Source organism: Elephantulus edwardii, unplaced genomic scaffold (genome assembly GCF_000299155.1).
Source record: "Elephantulus edwardii isolate Elephantulus edwardi_28Jun2011 unplaced genomic scaffold, EleEdw1.0 scaffold00103, whole genome shotgun sequence".
Lineage (NCBI taxonomy): Eukaryota > Metazoa > Chordata > Mammalia > Macroscelidea > Macroscelididae > Elephantulus > Elephantulus edwardii.
The window spans coordinates 278,086-297,447 of record NW_006399853.1 but is presented as its reverse complement, the minus strand read 5'-3'; the positions used below and the strand labels follow the sequence as shown (position 1 = coordinate 297,447).

The 19,362-nt window shown below is 46.5% G+C and overlaps 1 protein-coding gene across 1 annotated transcript in view; it reads right to left on the bottom strand.

Moving 5' to 3' along the window:
- The window catches only part of RNF165 (ring finger protein 165), a 130,169-nt gene that overhangs the window by 3,636 nt on the left and 107,171 nt on the right, over positions 1 to 19,362 (bottom strand). The window contains exons 2-6 of the mRNA XM_006891687.1: positions 17,824 to 18,139; positions 17,131 to 17,241; positions 5,549 to 5,678; positions 3,235 to 3,339; positions 2,824 to 2,919 (exon numbers count right to left, since the gene is read on the bottom strand). Of these exons, the coding sequence (XP_006891749.1) occupies positions 2,824 to 2,919; positions 3,235 to 3,339; positions 5,549 to 5,678; positions 17,131 to 17,241; positions 17,824 to 18,139 (758 nt within the window). The remainder of the gene's footprint in view (positions 1 to 2,823; positions 2,920 to 3,234; positions 3,340 to 5,548; positions 5,679 to 17,130; positions 17,242 to 17,823; positions 18,140 to 19,362) is intronic.

Here is a 19,362-nt window from a genome sequence, read left to right as displayed (position 1 = left end):
GTTTTTAGGGCTGCTGTACATAGGGTCACTGTGAGTCTCAAGCGACTCGACGGCACCTAACAACAACAACAACAACAACAACAATAGGACAAAGTGGCAGCTAGAAATCAAGGCAAGCTTGGTGGAAACTAACAAGAAGATGAAATGAAATTCTTTAGTCTGGATCTAACTCCTGTGATTTTTACCATGTTAACAGGAGTTGCACTGCACCCCAAAAAGCAGTTGGTTCGACTCCATCAGCTACTATACAGGGGAAAGATGGGAAGTCTCTTCCCATGCATTTCACAGTCTCTGAACACCTGCTGGGGGGCCAGCTACGAATTAATTCTGACTCTACAGAAATAAGTGTTACGTACTGTCTTGGACCGTTAGATTTCTCTTCTTATCTAGAAAGTTCTTCTAAGACAGGAACTAGTCCCTAGAGCAGATACTCTGAAGGTATTTTGTTTATATTTGCTGGCTTTAGTGGCACTATGATTCACTATGAGTTAATTATTTGAAAAGTGTTGACCACACTTGGGTGGCTAACACACACCATTGGTGCTTAGTGTGCATGTCAGTGGTGCTTCTGTGGATGAAGAAACCCAATCAGTAAATAAAATCTCATCCTCCGAGTTCTCATCTCCATGCAGGGCAGGGAAATTGTCACCTAACGCCCCTGGGAAGATGGCTGTCTATTCTATGCCTTTCCAAGGAAGAACTGATGTAAAGGTCATTTTACAAAGAGAAAAATGCAGTCTCACAAACGCAGACGTGCAGGTGATGCATAGAGTGACACTGAGATCAGGTCCACATGCCACGTGTCCTAATCCGGCTCCCTGATCCTCAGTGTGAGGGGTCTCTAATCTGATTTTGTCTGGGAGTCCCACAACCTCGCCGCCACCTAAGAGAACATCCATTCCTCCTGTTCTCAGATTCACTGTAACATCTAAACTCCACTGCAGACCACACAGGAGCTTCTGCACCTCTCTGTAATCTCAATCACCAAAAAAAGGAGAAAGAACTAAAATACACTGCCATGGAACTAGTTCTGACTGGTAGTGATCCTGTGCACAGTAGGGCTGCCCCATAGGGCTTCCTCAGCTGTACATTTTTACAGCAGACTCTGCCACATCTTTCTCCCACAAAATGATTAGTGGGCTAGAACTGCTGACCCTTTGGTTAGCAGGTGGGCACATTCAGCACTATGCTACCAAATCCAGATCCATTGTATCCACAGCCTCACGTAATTTTCCTGGCTTTTATGTATGAGCAGAGACATGCTTCTCTGCCTTTTTAAGAGCCCAGCTATAATTTCTAGAAGCCCAGCTGTATTTGCTGGAAGGAGTGGCTTTCTTTCAATTGGTCCTGCAAGACAAGAAAGGAGGGGTGCTCTGATGGCCAAGTGGGTAAGGAGTTGTGCTGCTAATTCAAAGGCAGGTGGTTCAAATCCACCAGCTTCTCCTTGGGAAAAAGTTGACAGTCTCTTGCAGTGTATAGTTTATAGCCTCTGAAATTCCACTGGAGCGTCAGCTCTAGATTCTGACTCCACAGCAATTAGAGATACAAGAGGAATTCTCAACAAAAAGACAGCACTGAAACTCAACTGTTTTTTTTGATGTCTTCGAGTTAAGCATGACTCATAGCGACCCTATGAACAAACGGCCTGAAGCCCCTCTACAACTATTGACATTTATCAAAGTCCATAGAGTTTCCGGAGGCATGTTGTTTAGGAAGTGGATGCCACTCCTGCTTCCAAGAAACTCAACTACTATTTAGTATGGTGTTCTCCCATCATGTGATCTCTCCCCCCTCTACAATTCATAATTTCTTATTTATAATTACTATTTTAGCTTAACAGCCTTACCTTTTTATACACTACTCCACTCATTACTGTGGGGTCTGAACCAACTGATAGGCGACCCTCCAGCTTGTTTTCAGAGACTGGAAATCTCACAGGAGGAGGCTGCCCGTCTTTCTCCCTCGGAGTCACTGGTAGACCCAAACCAGTGTGGGTTGGCAGCACAGCTCTCTACAGCTGCGCCACCAGAGTTCCCTGCTAACTTCCTTTACTGTATCTAATTTGGCCAGTCTTTGGAAAAGACATCATGCTGGGAAAGGTCAGAGAAAGAGAAGAAGACCCTCAACAAGACGGCCTGACACAATGACAGGAACAACGGGCTCCAGCATTTCTGAGACAGTGAGGACGGCACAGGGTAGGACAAGGCTCCGATCTGTTGTTCACAGGGTCGCTGTGAGTCATGGGCAACCTGACGGCACCTGACGACAACAACAACAACAATTTCTACTTCTTGAAATGATTTCTCATTTTCAGGCTTCCTTCTCTTTCCTACTTGGTCTTTCTAATCTTTCAAGTCTCCTGGTTTTAAAACTTCTCTTTTCATTTTCTGAAAATCAGGCTTTTCAGGATCTGCAATTGGGCTTAGAATTGTTTTCTAACAACTGGCTGTCTGGGCAAGTGCTCTTCACCCAGTTCCTTTACGCAGCTCAAGCGTATGCCTGTGCACCACCGTGTGCGCATGGACATACATCCGGTTTCCACTGCCAGGCCATAAGCTCACACACACACACACACACACACACACACACACACACACACACAGAGCTTTCCTTCTTTACTCACAGAGGTTCCCCCAACTCCCTCCTACTCACCCCCTAACAGAGGAAGTGAGCAGACCTCATGAAGGCATCGCAGCTTCAGAGTCCCTCCCTTAAGCAAAACCTTGCGGGTTTGAGGTGATATCTCTCAGTCAGCCAGGCAGGCCTCAGTCAATTAGACCACCCCAAGCCCCGAGCTGCAGGCTGGCCTGCTGGTCCACTCACCTTCTTGTACTTGTGAGGGAAGGTGAACCTTTCAATGGTGTTCTGCACAGCTCCCCGGGTCACATTCCCCAACCTGTCCTCGAGCTGCAGAAGCTCCTGGGGAGAAAAATGTGGACACATGTATTCAGCACATGCAAACACATACATGCACACATGTGATGAGGATGGGCGTGGCGGCACTGAAAACTCTGAGCTGGAAGTGTCCACAGAAGCCAGCAGGAATGGAAAGACTTTCCCGATGCTGAAAAACTACAGCATCTCTCTCTCTCTCTTTCTCTCTCTCCTCTCCCCAACCCCCTTCCTCTCACCTCTAGAGACTTCTTATTATCACCTGTCCATTGGGGAGGGAGAAGAGATGCTGGCCAGGTTTGTCCTGGGCTGGTGGGATGATTCCCAAGCCAAGGGGCTTACCTCGTAGCTCTCCCGTACAGCTGAGGTGTGTCTGCTGGGGTTCAATCCCTGGAGAGCCAGGAAGTGGAGCTGAGGGTAAGGGTAGTTACGGATTTCATGAACGACCTGTTGGGGAGAAAAACACCTTGGATAAAGAGACACAGGTGCCATCTTTTCCTTGTCTGTGTCTCTCTCCTCATCAAGAGCCAGTCCCAGGAAGAATAACAAATCTATCCTGAAACCACTAACCTCTACTGGACACTTACTGCATGGCAGGTACTGTTCCAAGCACTCCATGTGATTAACTGATTTCATTGGCTTCACATATAGTGTGGCTCCAGTTGTTGTTAGGTGTCCTCTAGATGACCTGACTCAAAGCAATCTTATATACAGCAACAACATTTTCCCAATCCTGTGTCATTCTCACAAGAGAAATAGATATATGCGTGGGCTCATTCTTGTAACCATGGCATCAGCATATCTCACTGAGGGTCCCCTTTTTTTTAATGACCCTTTATGCATCAGAGAGCTGGACAGTGACTAGGGATGAAAGAAGGAGAGTTGATGCCTTTGAGCTGTGGTGCTGGAGAAGAGTATTGAATATACCATGGACTGCTATGATTACAAACAAGTTCATCCTGGAGAGGGTGAAGCCAGGCTGCTCCTTGGAAGCAAGGATTCTGAAGCTTCATCTGACATAGTCTGGACATGCTGCAAGGCGGGATCAGTCCTTGGAGAGGACGTCATGCTTGGGAAGGTGGAGGGATAGTGCAGGAGAGGAAGACCCTCGATGAGATGGATTGATTCATTCACTGGAGTAATGGGGATAGGTGTGTCGGAGACAATAAGATTGGCAAGGGATAGAGCAAGGTTTAGGGTTGTTGTACATGGGATCGCTATAAGTCGCAGGAAACCTGACGACATATAACAACAACAATCAATATGTCTTTCTCCAAAGATATGGGTGCATTTATCATATCCATTTTACTGATGGTAAAAGTGAGACACAGATGGATGAAGTAACCAGCCCAAAGCTATACAATCAAATGAGAGGAACAAAATTTCAAACCTAGGTAGTTGGGGTTCAGAGTCTATGCCCTTAACCTGCCTCAGAGTTTTGGGGTGAGGAAAGTGTGTTCTAAATCTTGGGCACAAAATTGAAGGGATGCAAAAAAACTCAGTCAACAATTCATTACCCTTAATTCAGAACTGACTTATAGCTGACCCTTCAGAGGGTTTTCAAAGGTTATAAGGTTTCCTTGAAGCAACTGTTGGATTCAATCTGCCTGCCTTTTGGTTGACAGCACAACTCATTACCCACTAGGCCACCAGAGCTCCAAAAACTCACCAATAAAGGTAATTAATGTTTTAATTAAATGTTTATTTTTAAATCAAGAATAATAAAAATAATCCATAGTAGACAAAATTATCACACCTTCATTAAAGATAAGCTCTTACTCTGTGATTGCAATAACTGTCTTTATTCACTTCACCACAACTCCAGCTGTGAGTCAGGGGTGTTCCACAATTGTAGCCCCTCAGCTCACTCTCTGTGAGACCCTTGGCCAAGCACCTCACTTCTCTATGCCTCAGTTTACCAATCTGTGATATCGTGATAATGGCCATTCTTGTAGATATTGAGAAGATTAAATAGGATAATTCACCTCAAGTGCTTGAAGTTGGACCTGGTATATAGTAGGTGCTCAATAGTATTAGCCTCTTATTCTTAGGAGATAGAGCTTCATCATGAATCCACAGCACATCAAAAGATATTAGAGGCTGTTTGTCCAAACCCCTGAATGAATGACAGAGACAAGGGCTGGAGGGCAGAATTACATCTAAGGGAGGCAGCATGAAGCTGTTTGGAAATAAGAGGATTTTCAGGCAAACAGCACTTCGCTGCACTGGGTGGATGTCTTCACTTTAAGTCCACGCAGCTTGCAATGCTAGCAACTCAAAGGCCCTAACAGCCCACTCCTGGGAGAGGCAGAGCTGGACCAGCAGGCCTGGACCCAGGACCCTCTGGGATGTCTTTAACCCTCACACCCATGAGATGGGAGAGGTCAGCATCACTACTGAGCTGCAGACTTAACTAAATGAGAGAGGCACAGAGCTGTCCAGCTGGCTCTTCACCCCACGCCTGTTCCCTACAGAACACACACAGCCTGCCATGCCCCTCGCCATACCCGCGGATCCTGCTGCCCTCGGCAGTACCAGCGTCTAGTTCTGTGGGTTCCCTTTCTTTTCCCTCGGAAGCCAAGGCAGACAGACAGAAGGACTGGGAGAGGTGGCACCAGCAGGAAGTGGTCCCTTCCAGGCCCGGCAGGTCACTCACCATCTGCGTGGAGGAGGAGTTCCGGGGGAAGTGATGCATTCGAGGAGTCGCCAGGTAATGCTGATAGTGCTGAGGGATGGGCCGCACCTGGAACTGGGCAGGACTCAGGCCAGCGTCCACACTGAGATCCCTGCAGGGACACAGCCACAGTGAGCCCCAGGCCACGAGAGTCGTCACCACGCCATGGCAGGGACGTCCGACACACACAGCGGAACCAGAGGCACAAAGTGCCAGTGTCACAGGGGACCTGAGATCACCCAGCTCTCATCCTCCCCTTGCGGGTCACGAGCCAGAGGCTGAGAGGAAACGGGCTAAGCCAGATCTGACGCTCAGACACTGACGCATGTGGACATCAAGTCAGAGTCGATTCGTGGCGCTGCCACTGGGGCTCCAAGGCTGTAAGTCACGTGCAAGAAGAGTGCCCATCTTTCTCCCTCAGAGCTGCACGAACAGCCTTTAGGTTGGCAGAGCATCTTCCCGCGGACCACACCACTCCAGGAACCTTAAAGCAACACTGGCCAAGTGGAATCAACTCTGACTTAAGGCAGCCTCGGGTTTGTCCGGGTGCAACATGCATCATAGCATTTTTTTTTAAATTTTATTACTTTTGTGTGCGTGTCAAATCAGATCTGACTGGTACAGGAGGAGATTGTCCCTCCTTCCCCGGCAGAGCATCTGGTGGATTCGAACCGTTTGCCTCTGGGATTGTAGTTGCAGCTCCTTGCCACTGCATCATAGCATTTTTAATAAATGGTTGTTTGCAGTTTGCTTGCCAGGTCGGTCTTCTGAGGCACTGGGCAGACTGGAACCTCCATACATTTGGTTGACAACTAAGACATTAGCCATTTACACCACCCAGGAACTCCATCTAAGTCTTATAAGACCTCTTGAAACTAATAGATTCCAAGACAAAGCCCACCCTCTCCTCTGAAAGTAAAGCAGCTGAAAGAAGACTCCAAATAGAATAGTCCAGGGAAACAGAACAAAGGAAAGACCAAGTCTGAAAACAAAACAAAACAAAACAAAAAACAGAGGAGGGAGCAGAAGCTCTGTTTTCCACATTGTAGAGAAAACAACCAAACAAGACCTGAGAAGGAAGAAAGGCTCTCCTCGGCCACTCACTCCTCCTAAAAGCATCAAAACGCTCTCTTCACTTACAAACACATACAGATGATCAGATGGACAAATACATAGATAGATAACAATAGGAAGATAAACGTAACCATAAATAAAAAAATAAACAAGTAAATATGCTGGAAAATGGCAGAAGACTCCTTGAGAAATGGGTAACCTCAGGCCTGAGGGAGAAAATGTGCCTGTGAGTGTGGAATAATCAGAAGCAAGGATGCCATCGAAGCCCACCAGGGTCACGTCAGAGGACCTTGAGAACAATCCTGAAGAAGCTCCCATTGGTCAGAGTTGGAACAATTTGCACATCAATGAGCTTAACTGCAGGACTGAAACACATCCTGATGTTGAAATGCATGAAAGTGTTGGTCACCTTTAAAGAATGTAAGGGAACTAGCCACGTCTTTATCTTGAAAACTTCTAAATAAAAGTAAAGGGGGGAGTAAAGAATCAAGACTTTATCCTGCCTTTGTTCTATTAACTGTACTTCAGAGCAAGTGATACTTGGTGAGGGGAAATTTGTCTATAAAAATACTCCAGCTAACCAACGCATAAGGAATGATGAGATTACGTGTCACTGTTTTGCATCCCCTAAAGAAATAGTGACAAAAACCTGTGCTGCAATCCTGAAGGTAAGCAGTTCGAATCTACCAACTGCTCCACAGGAGAAGCTGGGCAATCTCCTCCCATATGAGTCACAGCCTCTGAAAACCCACCTGAAAGTGAGCTATGGGTCGGTTCTGACTCAATGGTAAACAACAAAGAAATAAAGGCTGTAGGCAAAAATCATCAGTTGCTGCGAACTCCACATAAAGGTTGATCAGCAGACAGTAAGTGCTTTCTGGAGCAAGAACACAAAACCACCTATTTTTGCCAAGAACAAAAATGTGAACATCTATTTGATCAAGCCAATGTAAAGGAAATACAGGAAACTGAGGCAAACATTACATGATGACCATGGGGGACATGAGCAGAATCCAATAAATAGACAGGCAATAAGTGATGGCTGATAAACAATGCCATTGAATTACACATGTGAAAAATGTTGATATGGTATCTTGTTACATTCATACTTACCATGTTGTTGTTGTTGTTGTGTACTATCAAGTAGTCAGAACTAACCCGAGCTGACCCTCCAGTGGGTTTTCAGAGGCAGTTAATCTCATGGGAAGAGATTGTCCATCCTTCTGTGGAGCAGCTGGTATATTTGAACCACATGCCTTCGGGATTGCAGTACAGTTTCTTACCAAAGTGAAAGTAAACTATACCTTCAAGTACATATATACGTATGCGGGAGTTCTGGTGGCTTTGTAGTAAGGAATTATGCTGCCAATCCAAAAGCACATGGTTCGAATCCACCAGCTGCACCAGGAGAGAAAGATGAGCATTCTCCTCCAGTGTGATTTACAACCTCTGAAAACCCATTGGAGGGTCAGCTATAAGTGGATTTTGACTCAATAGCACGTAAAAACACCACCAAATACATGAACATATACACATACCATTTTTTTCCTCACCTTTTCATCTCCAGAATAATACATCATGTGATCATCTGACTCAATGGTTTTTGCAATCACTTGTTATGCATCAGAGAGTTGGACAATGACTAAGGAGGATAGAAGGAGAATTGATGCCTTTGAGCTTTGATGCTGGAGAAGAGTATTGAGGGTACTGCTAGGAAAACAGATTCATCCTGGAGAGGGTTAAACCGGGTGGCTCCTTGGAGGCAAGGATTCTGAGGCTCCGTCTAACATACTTTGGGCATGTTGCAAGGAAGGATCAGTCCTTGGGGAGGGACATCATACTTGGGAGGGCGGAGGGATGGTGCAGAAGGGAAAGACCCTCTATGAGGTAGACTGATTCAGTGACTGGGGTAATCAGAATGGGTGTATCAGAGACGGTGCGATTGGCTCAGAACAGAGCAGAGTTTAGGGCTGTTGTACATAGGGTCGCTATGAGTCACAAGCAGCTCAACAGCACATAACAACAACAACAATACACATACCACATAAACGTAAAGAGAGAGAGAGGATAATATAAAGGGAAAATAATTTATGCTTTCACTTTCGAGGTAATAACAGGAATTAGAAGTCTTTTTCCACTGTAAACCATGAGGAAATTGGTCAACATACATGCAAAGCCGTCTTCAGACACTGGTGAACAGGCATACAGCTCTGTGACCAATGGGAACGGGGAACAAACAAGCAAGCATGGTGGGCTCTGCAACCCCCTTGACGTTTCTCCTGCAGGTGCATTCCAGATCACAGAGAAGGGAGGGGCCTCGAGCAGGGCACCGTGGTCTTGATGAGCTGAGCATTTAGCCATCTTAATTCAGAGAATCCAAGGTCTCTGAAAATTTGCATTTCTGCTCATTGATATGCAAATTGTTCCTAAAGTTTAGGGAGGAGGGAGCTACACAGAATGAGAACTCGAGAAACCTGCAGAGGTTCACCTCGAAACTTGGCTGAACAGGAAGATGAATATATAAAGAATGAGGAGTCCTGGTGGTGTGATACTGTAAGAATGGAGGCATGAACTGAAAGGTCATCAGTTCAAAGTCACCAGCCATTCCATGAGACACAGGCAGTTCACCCTTGTAAAGACGGACATCCTTGGAGACCCTGTGTGGTATTTCTACTCTGTCCAGGAGAGTTGCTATTAGTTGGACTCCACTTGGCTGTGGTTTTGCACTTGGAATGTGTGGGGTAAGTGTCCATCAGATTAACAAGGAGCAACTAAAGAACAGAGGATGAATCCCAAAGCTCAGCAAGGCTGGGAGATTTGCATTGCAAACAATTAAAGCACAAAGTCCTTGATGACCACTGGGGACACTCAGTGTAGCAGGGTCCCCAGAAAAGCCTCGAGGCGTGTTGAGCTTTACTAGAACAGGGCCGTAATAGACTCTCCTCTAGAGATGCCCTAAACCAATCAAGTCACTTCCAACGCATGACGACTCCATGATATCAGAGTAAGACTGGCTCACAGGCACTCTAGACCTTCTGAGAAAAAATTTAAAAACAAGCCTCAAAAAGATCAATCTCCACCACAACAAGATAAAGAATCCAATAGAAAAATGGGCACAGGATATGAACAGGAACTTCACCGAAGACGACATTCAGATGGCTAACAAGCACATGAAGAAATGCTCAAAATCCCTAGCCCTAAGAGAGATGCAAATTAAAACAACTATGAGATATCATCTCACCCCAGTCAAAATAGCAAAATTTAACAGAACAGCAAGCAATAAATGCTGGTGAGGTTGTGGAGAAACTGGAACCCTTATTCACTGTTGGTGGGAGTGTAAAATGGTGCAACACCTGTGGAAAGCGGTATGGCGCTTTCTCAAAAAGTTGCAAATAGAGATACCATTTGACCCAGCAGTTCCACTACTGGGAATATACCCTGAAGAGACCATAGCTGACATCCAAGCAGATATATGCACACCCATGTTTATTGCAGCTTTGTTCACAATAGCAAGGAGTTGGAAACAACCTAAGTGCCCATCAACAAACGAATGGCTAGAGAAGCTGTGGTATATTCGCACAATGGAATACTATGCTGCATTAAAAAACAAGGAACTCATGCAATATTATTCAAAATGGTTGACTCTGGAAAACATTATGCTGAGTGAAATATCCCAGTCACAAAAGGACAAATATTGCATGGTGCTACTGTTGTAGAATGGGACTGTCCTTGGGGTTGGGGAGAGACTGAGTAAGATGGGTTCAATAACGTATACTGCACTGAAACAGAGAAGGGAGAAAACTGTTTGAAAGAGATATGTGATTAGGTATTTCTGTCATGACAGGAGTCTAGAGCAATGGCTACATGGTGGAGTGGACCTGGGGGAGGGTTTGTAAAATAATGAAAGAATCTTTTCTTTTACTTTTCCAAGAGGGTAATGTCTGGTGCGGGGGAGTCTTGGGAGGGGACAAATCTACAACAATGAATGAATGGAAATCCAAAGCCTCTGTAAATTTTCACTGAAATTAATAACAAATTTAAATTTAAAAAAAAAGAATTAAGTTAGAGTAAGGATGGCAATGGAACCACCTTACCTCTGTAACTTGATTTGTGCCACTACTAGAACCTCTACTCGGAATATTATTGCTTTTCAATTTTTGACTCATGCACTTTTAACTTGTTAGTTAAATTTGTATCTTCTAGGCTGCAACACTTCCATGATACATCTTCAAGGATATGAACATGTACGGCTAAGCACAATTGATAACAGTGCATCTAAATTCCAAAATCAATCTCCATAATAGTCTATGTGTTTCCTACTGCCAAAGGGGCTCTTTAGAGTAGTGAGAGAAGACCTTCACCCTGAAACCCACAGGGTCCCTTTTCAGCAGGAAGTAGCTAAGAGAATACGCCATCCCCTTTCCCTTATGAATCAGGATGAAGTTTCTCTCAGGGAGGAGTGATAGGGAATGGCAAGGGACACACTGACAAAGGAGATTAATCAGAACTGGCTTTGACAAGCACTGTGGCAATTGGACAATTAAAACAGACATGGGGGAGGGAAAGAAGAACGAACTGGGGAGGAGGGTGGAGAAAACAGTGCAACAATGAATGAATGAAAACCCAAAATCTCTGTAAATGTTCATTAAAACTAATAAAATTTAATAAAAAAAAAAAGATCAACCTCTCCTGCAAGTAATGTACATCAGACCAAAGTCCAAGATTCTAAAGGAATAAAACAAATCCAGGTTCTCAACAAGATGTAACCCACAACATCCATCATTCCCTAAAAAACTACCAGATACATAAAGAAGTAGATGACGTGTGTCTCTCATAAACAAGTGAAAAATAGCCAGTTGTTGTTGGTACGTGCTGCTGAGTTGAGTATAACCCGTAATGATCCTATGAATAACAGATCTGAACTCTGCCGTCATACTCTGACACATTCAAGCCCATTGCAGCAGTCACTGTGTCAATCCACCTGATTGAGGGTCTTCTTTCAGGCCATCCTTCCCCTTTCCAAGCATGATGTCCTTCTCCAAAGAATAGCCTCTCCTAGCAACATTTCTGAAGTATGTGAGATGAAGCTTTAGCATTTTTGCCTCCAAGGAGCCCTTTGGAGTCTAAAAAGTCAGTAGAACTATCCTGAGACGCAGGAACGACAGAGATAAGGACGGTGAGCCAGATACAGGCAGCCTTCAGGGATTTCCACACTACAGCCAAACTCTACAAACATCTCTGAAAGAAAGCCTGGGGTCTCTGAAGGCACAGCCTCAGATCCCATGTCAGAAGAGGGCATGAGACACTTCCTCCTCATCTTGCCCTGGGCAGGCCCTGCTCATGCCCCTTCTCAGTTCCCACTGTGCCTGCTGCTTCTCGGGCTTCTGGTTTCCACATGGGCTGTGAAGCATGGGTTTGGCTGTGCTCATTCAGAACAGTGTCCTCTGAGATGGCTCTGGGGCAGAGGCTACAATAAACCTATCAGCTTCCCTGATATCAGGGGATCTGAGCCCTGTTCCCTGTTCCCTGAATCAGTCATGCTTAAAGGACAGTGAGTGCAGAGAAGTGGCATGTTTTTCTGTGCCATCAAGTCAGAACTGACCCGAAGCTGACCCTCCAGTGGGTTTTCAGAGGCTGTAAATCACATGGGAGAATAATGTCCATCTTTTTGCTGTGGGGCGGCTGGTGGATTCAAACCTCGTATCTTTGCATTGGTAGCATAATTCTTGACCAGTCCCCAGGGTCCAGCCTCACCCGCTTCTCTCTCCATAGCCCAGATCTAGCTGCTGTGAGAAAGCAGGACTGATCACCCTCCTCACAGGCTACACACACACGGCACTGTCCAAGAAGGACAGGAACTCATCATCAGAAGGCCAGGCTCCTTGTCCCAGTTCCACCCCATGTAGCTGAGACCTTCTCCAGTGAGTTCATTTCTCTGAGCTTCATCTAAAATGATGAGAGCAATTGCTCCTCACAGGGAAGTTGGGCGATCAGATGGGAAAATGGATGTGAAAGCCCTCTGCAAGAGCACTTACAAATGCAAGGGGTTATTATTAGCCCGAATCTCTGAAATAACTCATTATGAGTCTGTCATTTGGAAAATGAGCTAAACTCTTGGAGGGAGTCAGTTGGAACCAGGCTTAGAAATCGACTAGGCCAGTCCTGCACTTGAGCAGGCCAGATGAGACAAAAAGAAAGCCTTTGTCTTATCCAAGATCCTTGGTTAATACATTAGGCACCACCCAGGGTTTCTGAGCCTTGCCTGGGTTCATCCCATTGCACCTCTCCAGGGAAAGGGGCTCTATGGAACACCTTCATACGGCTGAAGCTCTGCACACCAGCCGTCTCTGGGGGACAAGCAAGTTCAAGGAGCAAAGAGATGTTCAGGGAATTTCACCAAAAGCAAGGAACTTGGAGCGTAGCACAAACAGAGTTACCCCAGTTCCAAGAAAGCAAACCCAGTAAGTCTGTGTACCCAGATGTGTATTATCGTCTATCCTGGTTGGTCCAGGGTGGGCTCTTGGATCCCCCACTTGTAGTCCCATCAGACAATCCCTTCCTGCATCCAGCCTCTCTCAGTAATGCGCAGTTCCACAGAACCCAAGAAGTCTGGGTTGGACTTGTTCTGAGGAGTCCTTAGCCTCTTACAGCAGCTTCCCTTACCTTTCCACTGTTGTCATCAGCCTGTTAGAACTTGGATGAGTTTTGAGGGATCAAGAAAATACCCAACAGGTCAGCCTTTGCCTGGAGCTTACCACAAGTTTAAACTAGAACTTGTATGGGGAATTTCTTCTAGAAATTGTCAATGTATAGTGCTTTGGTTACAAAAGTGCCACTGAGTTGACACTGATATGTAGTTGACCCTCCAGCGCATTTTCAGAATCTGGAAACCACACAGGAAGAGACTGCCCATCTTTCTCTTTCAGAGTGGCCAGTGGGCTTAAACCACCTGCCTTTGGGTTGGATTGTCAAGCCAACTCCTTATCCATTAGACCACCAGAGCTCCCCTAGCTATGTCTAGACATCACATTTAACTTTATTTTCCACTGCTAGTGTTATGGAAAGTGTGCTGTGGTCTGGTTGTTATGCAATCCCTTAAATTCTTCCCAAAGAATGTCTCCCCAAACTGCTGGGTTATCATCTTGTGGGCGAACCCAGATGTTCAGAGCCCCAAGAGGTTTTGATGAGGCAGGGGCTGCCTGAGGAAAAGGACCACAGGAGCCTGCCATCCTGCACCCACTCCTTGCCCACAGGCCCCGGGTATTAGAGGGGTCTGCCTTGGCCAGGACAACGGCTGGGGTTGAGCAGGGCGCAGTCCACACTGGGCTTAGAGTTCGAGCTGAGAAGCCAGGACTGAGTCAGAGGAGGACCAGGAGAGCTATGACTTAAAATCAGAGCTCAGATTATAGGGCCTGGGTCAGAAAAGGGGAATAGTTAGGATTTAATTTGTAGTCCAACATGGGGTAAGTGTGATATCTTGAAAATAATGAGTCTCTTAATCTATGAATGCGATATACTTCTCCATGTATTCGGGGCTTCTTGAATTTCTCTCAGCATTTTCAGGTTAGGATACTCAGCTGGGAGAAGCTGCCTGAGTAGGATTGGAATATTCCAAAGCAAAGGGAAACGATTAGGACTGCCTCAGTTGAGACAGGACCAGGGTCCCTAGGCCAATAACTGAAACGCCCTAGGACAGGATTCCAGCTGCAGACACTGCCCTCTCCCGCCTCCCACCGGGCTCCTTGCAGAGTCAGAGAAGTTCCCGCTCTAACGCATGCTCTGTCCTCCATCGATCAAGCTGCTCATCTGGCAGAAGAGGCCTCTCCAGGAAAGCGAGCTGGGGATGGAGTTAGCATTATCACAATTACAAAAGTCCCTTGTTACCACGAGACTGATGACCCTTGCTGGAGCAGAGCTAATTACATGGGAGGAGAAATCATTGCCGCCTCCTCCTCTGGAGAAGACTTCCTCCTTAGAAAGCAGGGACAGAGCAGCCAGATAGGAAACTGGGGGCGAGCGGGAAGGGGCCTCCCTCTTCCCAGCTAGACCAGGATCAGTTAAGCAGGGTCTCAATTTTAAATGCTTCTCACGGCAAGTAGGGAGCTCTGCTGGCCTACTGGTAAGAGACTGTGCTGGGATGTAATCTCAGAGGTGCACAGTTCAAATCTACCAGCTGCTCCCCAGTAGGATGGGCAGTTTTCTCACATGCCATTAACAGCTTCTGGAAACCTGTGAGAGGTACAGCTATGGGTTATTTCCAACTCGATGGCAAACAACAAGAAGACAGAAAGCATGGATCAGGAATGCAGGGTGATTAAAACAAAGGAGATGAACAAAGAAGTTTGATTAACTAAAGAAAGATGGAAATAGAGTTAACACACATATGACTTCTCCTGACTTCTCTCCAAGACAAATGCCCCACCTGGTCTCCTGGTCAACCACACATGCCACCTTGGACCCTGTGGGTTTGTTCAAATATTTTCACCATATGCAGATTATGTGTGGTAAGTTGAGTGACTGCTGAGGGACTGAATCTAACCCAAACTGCAACTGTATCTTTGTTATTTGACTCATAATTCTAAAAAGAGCTGGGCTGAAGTTGGTTGTGGTGCAATCTATTTTTTCAGGGATTGTTCAGCTTAATGGAGGTGTATCTGAGAGTGAACGGAGGGCAGGAAAATATGGAGCATGTGAAAACAAGTGTCCCCTGCATTTAAAAGCATCTTCAGCATTTGCCTTTGTTCTCAATCCCGATAATAACAGAAATGCCACAAATGAAATGGTTTTAACAAATAGCAATGTATTTGTTTGGTTTGAGAGGCTAGAGATCCAAATTCAGTGTTGGTTCTAGAGGAAGCCTTTCTGTGTCGGTTCTGGGACATACAGATAAGTCCTTTTCAGCTTCTGCTCCTGGGCTGGCTTCATGTGATGTAACATCTGTCTTTCCCATCTCTACTTCTTGTTTGCTTGTATGTCTCTTTTATGTCAAAAGAGATTGACTCAAGACACACCCTGCATCTTGTCTCATCAACATTAGAAAGGCAACAGATTCCCCAAAGGGATCGTAACCACAGGAGAGAGATTAAGATTAAAATGTGTAATTATAGGCAGCACAATTCCATCTCTTAATGGTGCTCAATCAACTGGTGTTATCCTTTTGAGTCACTCCTGGATGTCCAGAAGGCTTCCCAAAGCAGCCCTGGATGAGGACAGTTGGCCAGGCCAGAAAACCACACAACCCGGCTGTGTGTTGGGTTTTCCAAAACAGTGCCTTTTATCCACTAATTTTCCTTTCCTTTTCGATGTTCTTTAAAAAATTTTTTACATGGAATTTCTAAGAGCAGTACAAAGAATGTCTGAATGCCCTTTGTCCACCAAGTCCATTGTCGCTAGGATGCTTCCAAAACATAGCAAATTCATTAGATGGAGTAGAACGGCCTTGTAGAATTTCCAGGGTGGTAACTTTCTCTCATGAAGCAGCTGGGGATGTTCAAACTATGGACCTTTCAGCAGCCAAGTGCTTAACCACTGTGCCACCAGGGCTCCTGATTCTTCACCTCGATTCTCCAATGTTAATATTTTACTCTGATTTTTTATTCTCTCTCACTCTGTACACACACATGCATACGTGCACCCACGCATGCGCGCGCGCGCACACACACACACACACACACACACACACATTTCTCCATGGAGATATATAATATATATAGAAAGATAAACATAGATGCTATATATGAATACATATAAATATATTTTGTGTCCATATTTATATTTATCTAGGTTTTTGTGAATAATTAAAAATACATTTCAAACATGATGCTCTCTCCCTCTAAATACTTCAGTGAACTACATGTCTTTTTCAAGTCTATACGTGTTCTGATCTGACCTGAATTTAGATCAACCCTTTAATCAACCCCAGAAGCCAAAATCTAGCTATACTGTATCCCAGGCCAGGGAAGATCACCATCCTGAGTGCACAAGACTGTGGGGCGATGTCAGAGGGACCAGAGAGACACACAACCATACCCTCTCCTCCCACTTCTCATCCCACCAGGGTCGGCCTTACTGCTTCAGGGCCGAGATTCCTCCGCTGGCTCTGTGTTTACAGACCCTTCTCACTCTGAGTACACTGCTGTCATTGTCTAGGCACTTCTCTGTGACTCCTTGAGGTCTACCACCTCCAGGAAGTCTTCCCTGACCACCCCAGCTATTCAGAAGTCTCCAGTCCGCACTTAGACTCATTTAACCTTGAGAGATGTTTTGCATCCGTGTTTCCTTCTGCCCCACAGAACGACCCTGAACAGAGAGTGCAAGGCAGCATTCTGTTAAATCAGAGCTCATTGCTGGAACCAGGTCCAGGTAAGAGCCCTGGCCCTGAGGACCAGGTCACCTAAAGCCTTTAAGTGAAGGAAACAGGAACTCTTCTAACAAAGCAAGGCTCCTCTCCTCACATACCCAACCTCCCCTCAGAGGCCCCAGAGACTCACCAGTCGGTGCCCTCAGCCAAATACCTGGGCTGAGGCGTCTGCAGTTGGTGGCCGAAGTCGAAGCTGGGGTGGAGGCGATGGGGGTGGACAGACACACGCTCCTGACTCCGCCTGCATCAGAGGGAAGAAGGCTCATAGCGTCAGGGCTGCTGGGGCCAGCCTAGCTCCTGGGAGCTCCAGACAACCCCAGTCAGCCCAGGATGCCTCTCATAATCCCCCTATAGAGGGAAGAGTGGGCTTCACTCAAACTCCAAAGAAGGCAGCTGGGCTGAGCGGCCTCCAAGAACTGCACATTCACATGGGTTCAGGTCTCATCTGATCTCACCTGAACATTCTCATCTCTTCTTTCTCTTCTCCGGCTGCTCTCTCTCTGTCTTTGGCAAGACTGTCTTCAGACACACAGACCCACCTCCTGCACACACTTTCATCTCTTCTTATCTCTTGACCTTTCTCCACACTCTTTACAGAGTTCATCGCACAGGTCACAGCTTACCTCCTCCAGGAAGTCCTCCCTGACTACTCTAAGTTATGGTAACTTCTCCTTCATAACTCTGTGTGTATGTGTGTATCCCCCTTATGCCCCATGCACTCCAATCCCTACAGGTGGGTCCTCAGGGAATTTCACTGGAGAGGTAGGAAGCAGGCCTGGGAGCCCATACTCGATGCCTGACCCCACCCCTCCGCTGCACTGACCTGGGGTGCGAGACCAGCCTGCGATGCTGGGCTTCCAGGAGCTGCTGCTGCAGGAGGTATTGCTGGTGCAGGGCCTGAGGTAGGAAGGAGGGACCTGTGACGTCCTGGAACTGGAGGGTGGGCAGCGGGGTCAGCGACTGGTGCAGGGCGCCGCTGTGCTGGTGGGCCGGGGCCATGTGGGCGCTGAGGCCCGGCTGCGACTGCACGGGGTGGGCCAGGGGGAAGTCGGGGGTGAGCTGCTGCGGCTGTGGGGGGCCCAGGTGGAAGTGGCGGCAGGAGGTAGCGTGAGGATGCTGAGACCTTTGAAAGGGGGCACCTGGAAACGGAAGGACAGACAAGATGCGCGCTCATCAGTGTGGCCTCCACAAACCACGCCCACCTCCCTATGCCCCGCCCACAGGGCACAAACCCCACCAAACTCAAACTGAACCCACCCCCTCATAGTCCCTTCTGGGTTACAGCAACCCTAGGGCTGCCTGCACAGAGTTTCCACAGCTAAATCTTTACAGAAGATTGGGATTTCTAAGGTTGCAATATCACCCGGGAGGAGACTGCCCATCTTTCTCCCATGGAACCGCTGGTGGATTCGAACTGAGAGGAGCAGCTTTAGGATTAGAGCAGTGCAACTCCCTCCAGACTAAGCCACCAGAGATCCGTCACAGAGTATAAAGTCACCTTTAACCCACCGCCTGTGTCTCATCCTGTCGAGGCTGAAAACCCAGCTGCCAGTCACATATCAACGGACAGTCAGTCACCCATGATGGACACGTAAGAGCAAAGTCCCCAGACTAAGGTGGAATGGAAAGAAGGGCCTAGTAATCTGCTTCCTCAACTGAAAAAAAAACCTCAAACTCACGGCAGCCAAGTCTGTACATGTTAATGGAAGGGGACTGCGCCTCAACCTCCCCCAGTACTTGGGTTAACACTAGAACTCTCAGTGGGCTTCACCACCAGAGCTTTCTCCATTATTTAGTCCATTAAAAACTCATGAACCACAACGGAATTTTGCCCTGTGTAACGGCTGGAAGATGAACTCCATAGGTTGGAAGACGCTCAAAATACACAGTGGCTGCAACCATTCCTTTTAGCTCCCATGTGTTGGTTCTGATGTGTGTACAGGGTAGAACTCCCCTAGAGTGGAGCTTGTCCTGACCACAGAGTATCAGATCTGTCTTCTGAAGAATCTCTCGATGGATTCCAAATGCCAACCTCTCCCTTAGTAATCAAATGCCTAACCACTTACCCCGCCCAGGGCAAAAATAATGCATTGATGCGTATCATTGACTCTAAAGACATCCCAGGACTAGGTAATGTCTAATTCTATTGCATAAAGTGTTGTTGTTATGTACCATCGAGTTGGAACCAACCCAAGGCTGACCCTTTAGCAGATTTTCAGAAGCAGTAAATCATATAGGACGACAATGTCCATCTTTCTCCTGCGGGACAGCTGGTGGATTCAATCCATGGACCTTTGGGTTAACAGCTCAATTCCGTGCCACTAAGATGCCAGAGCTCCCTGTTGTATAAGGGGTGACTACA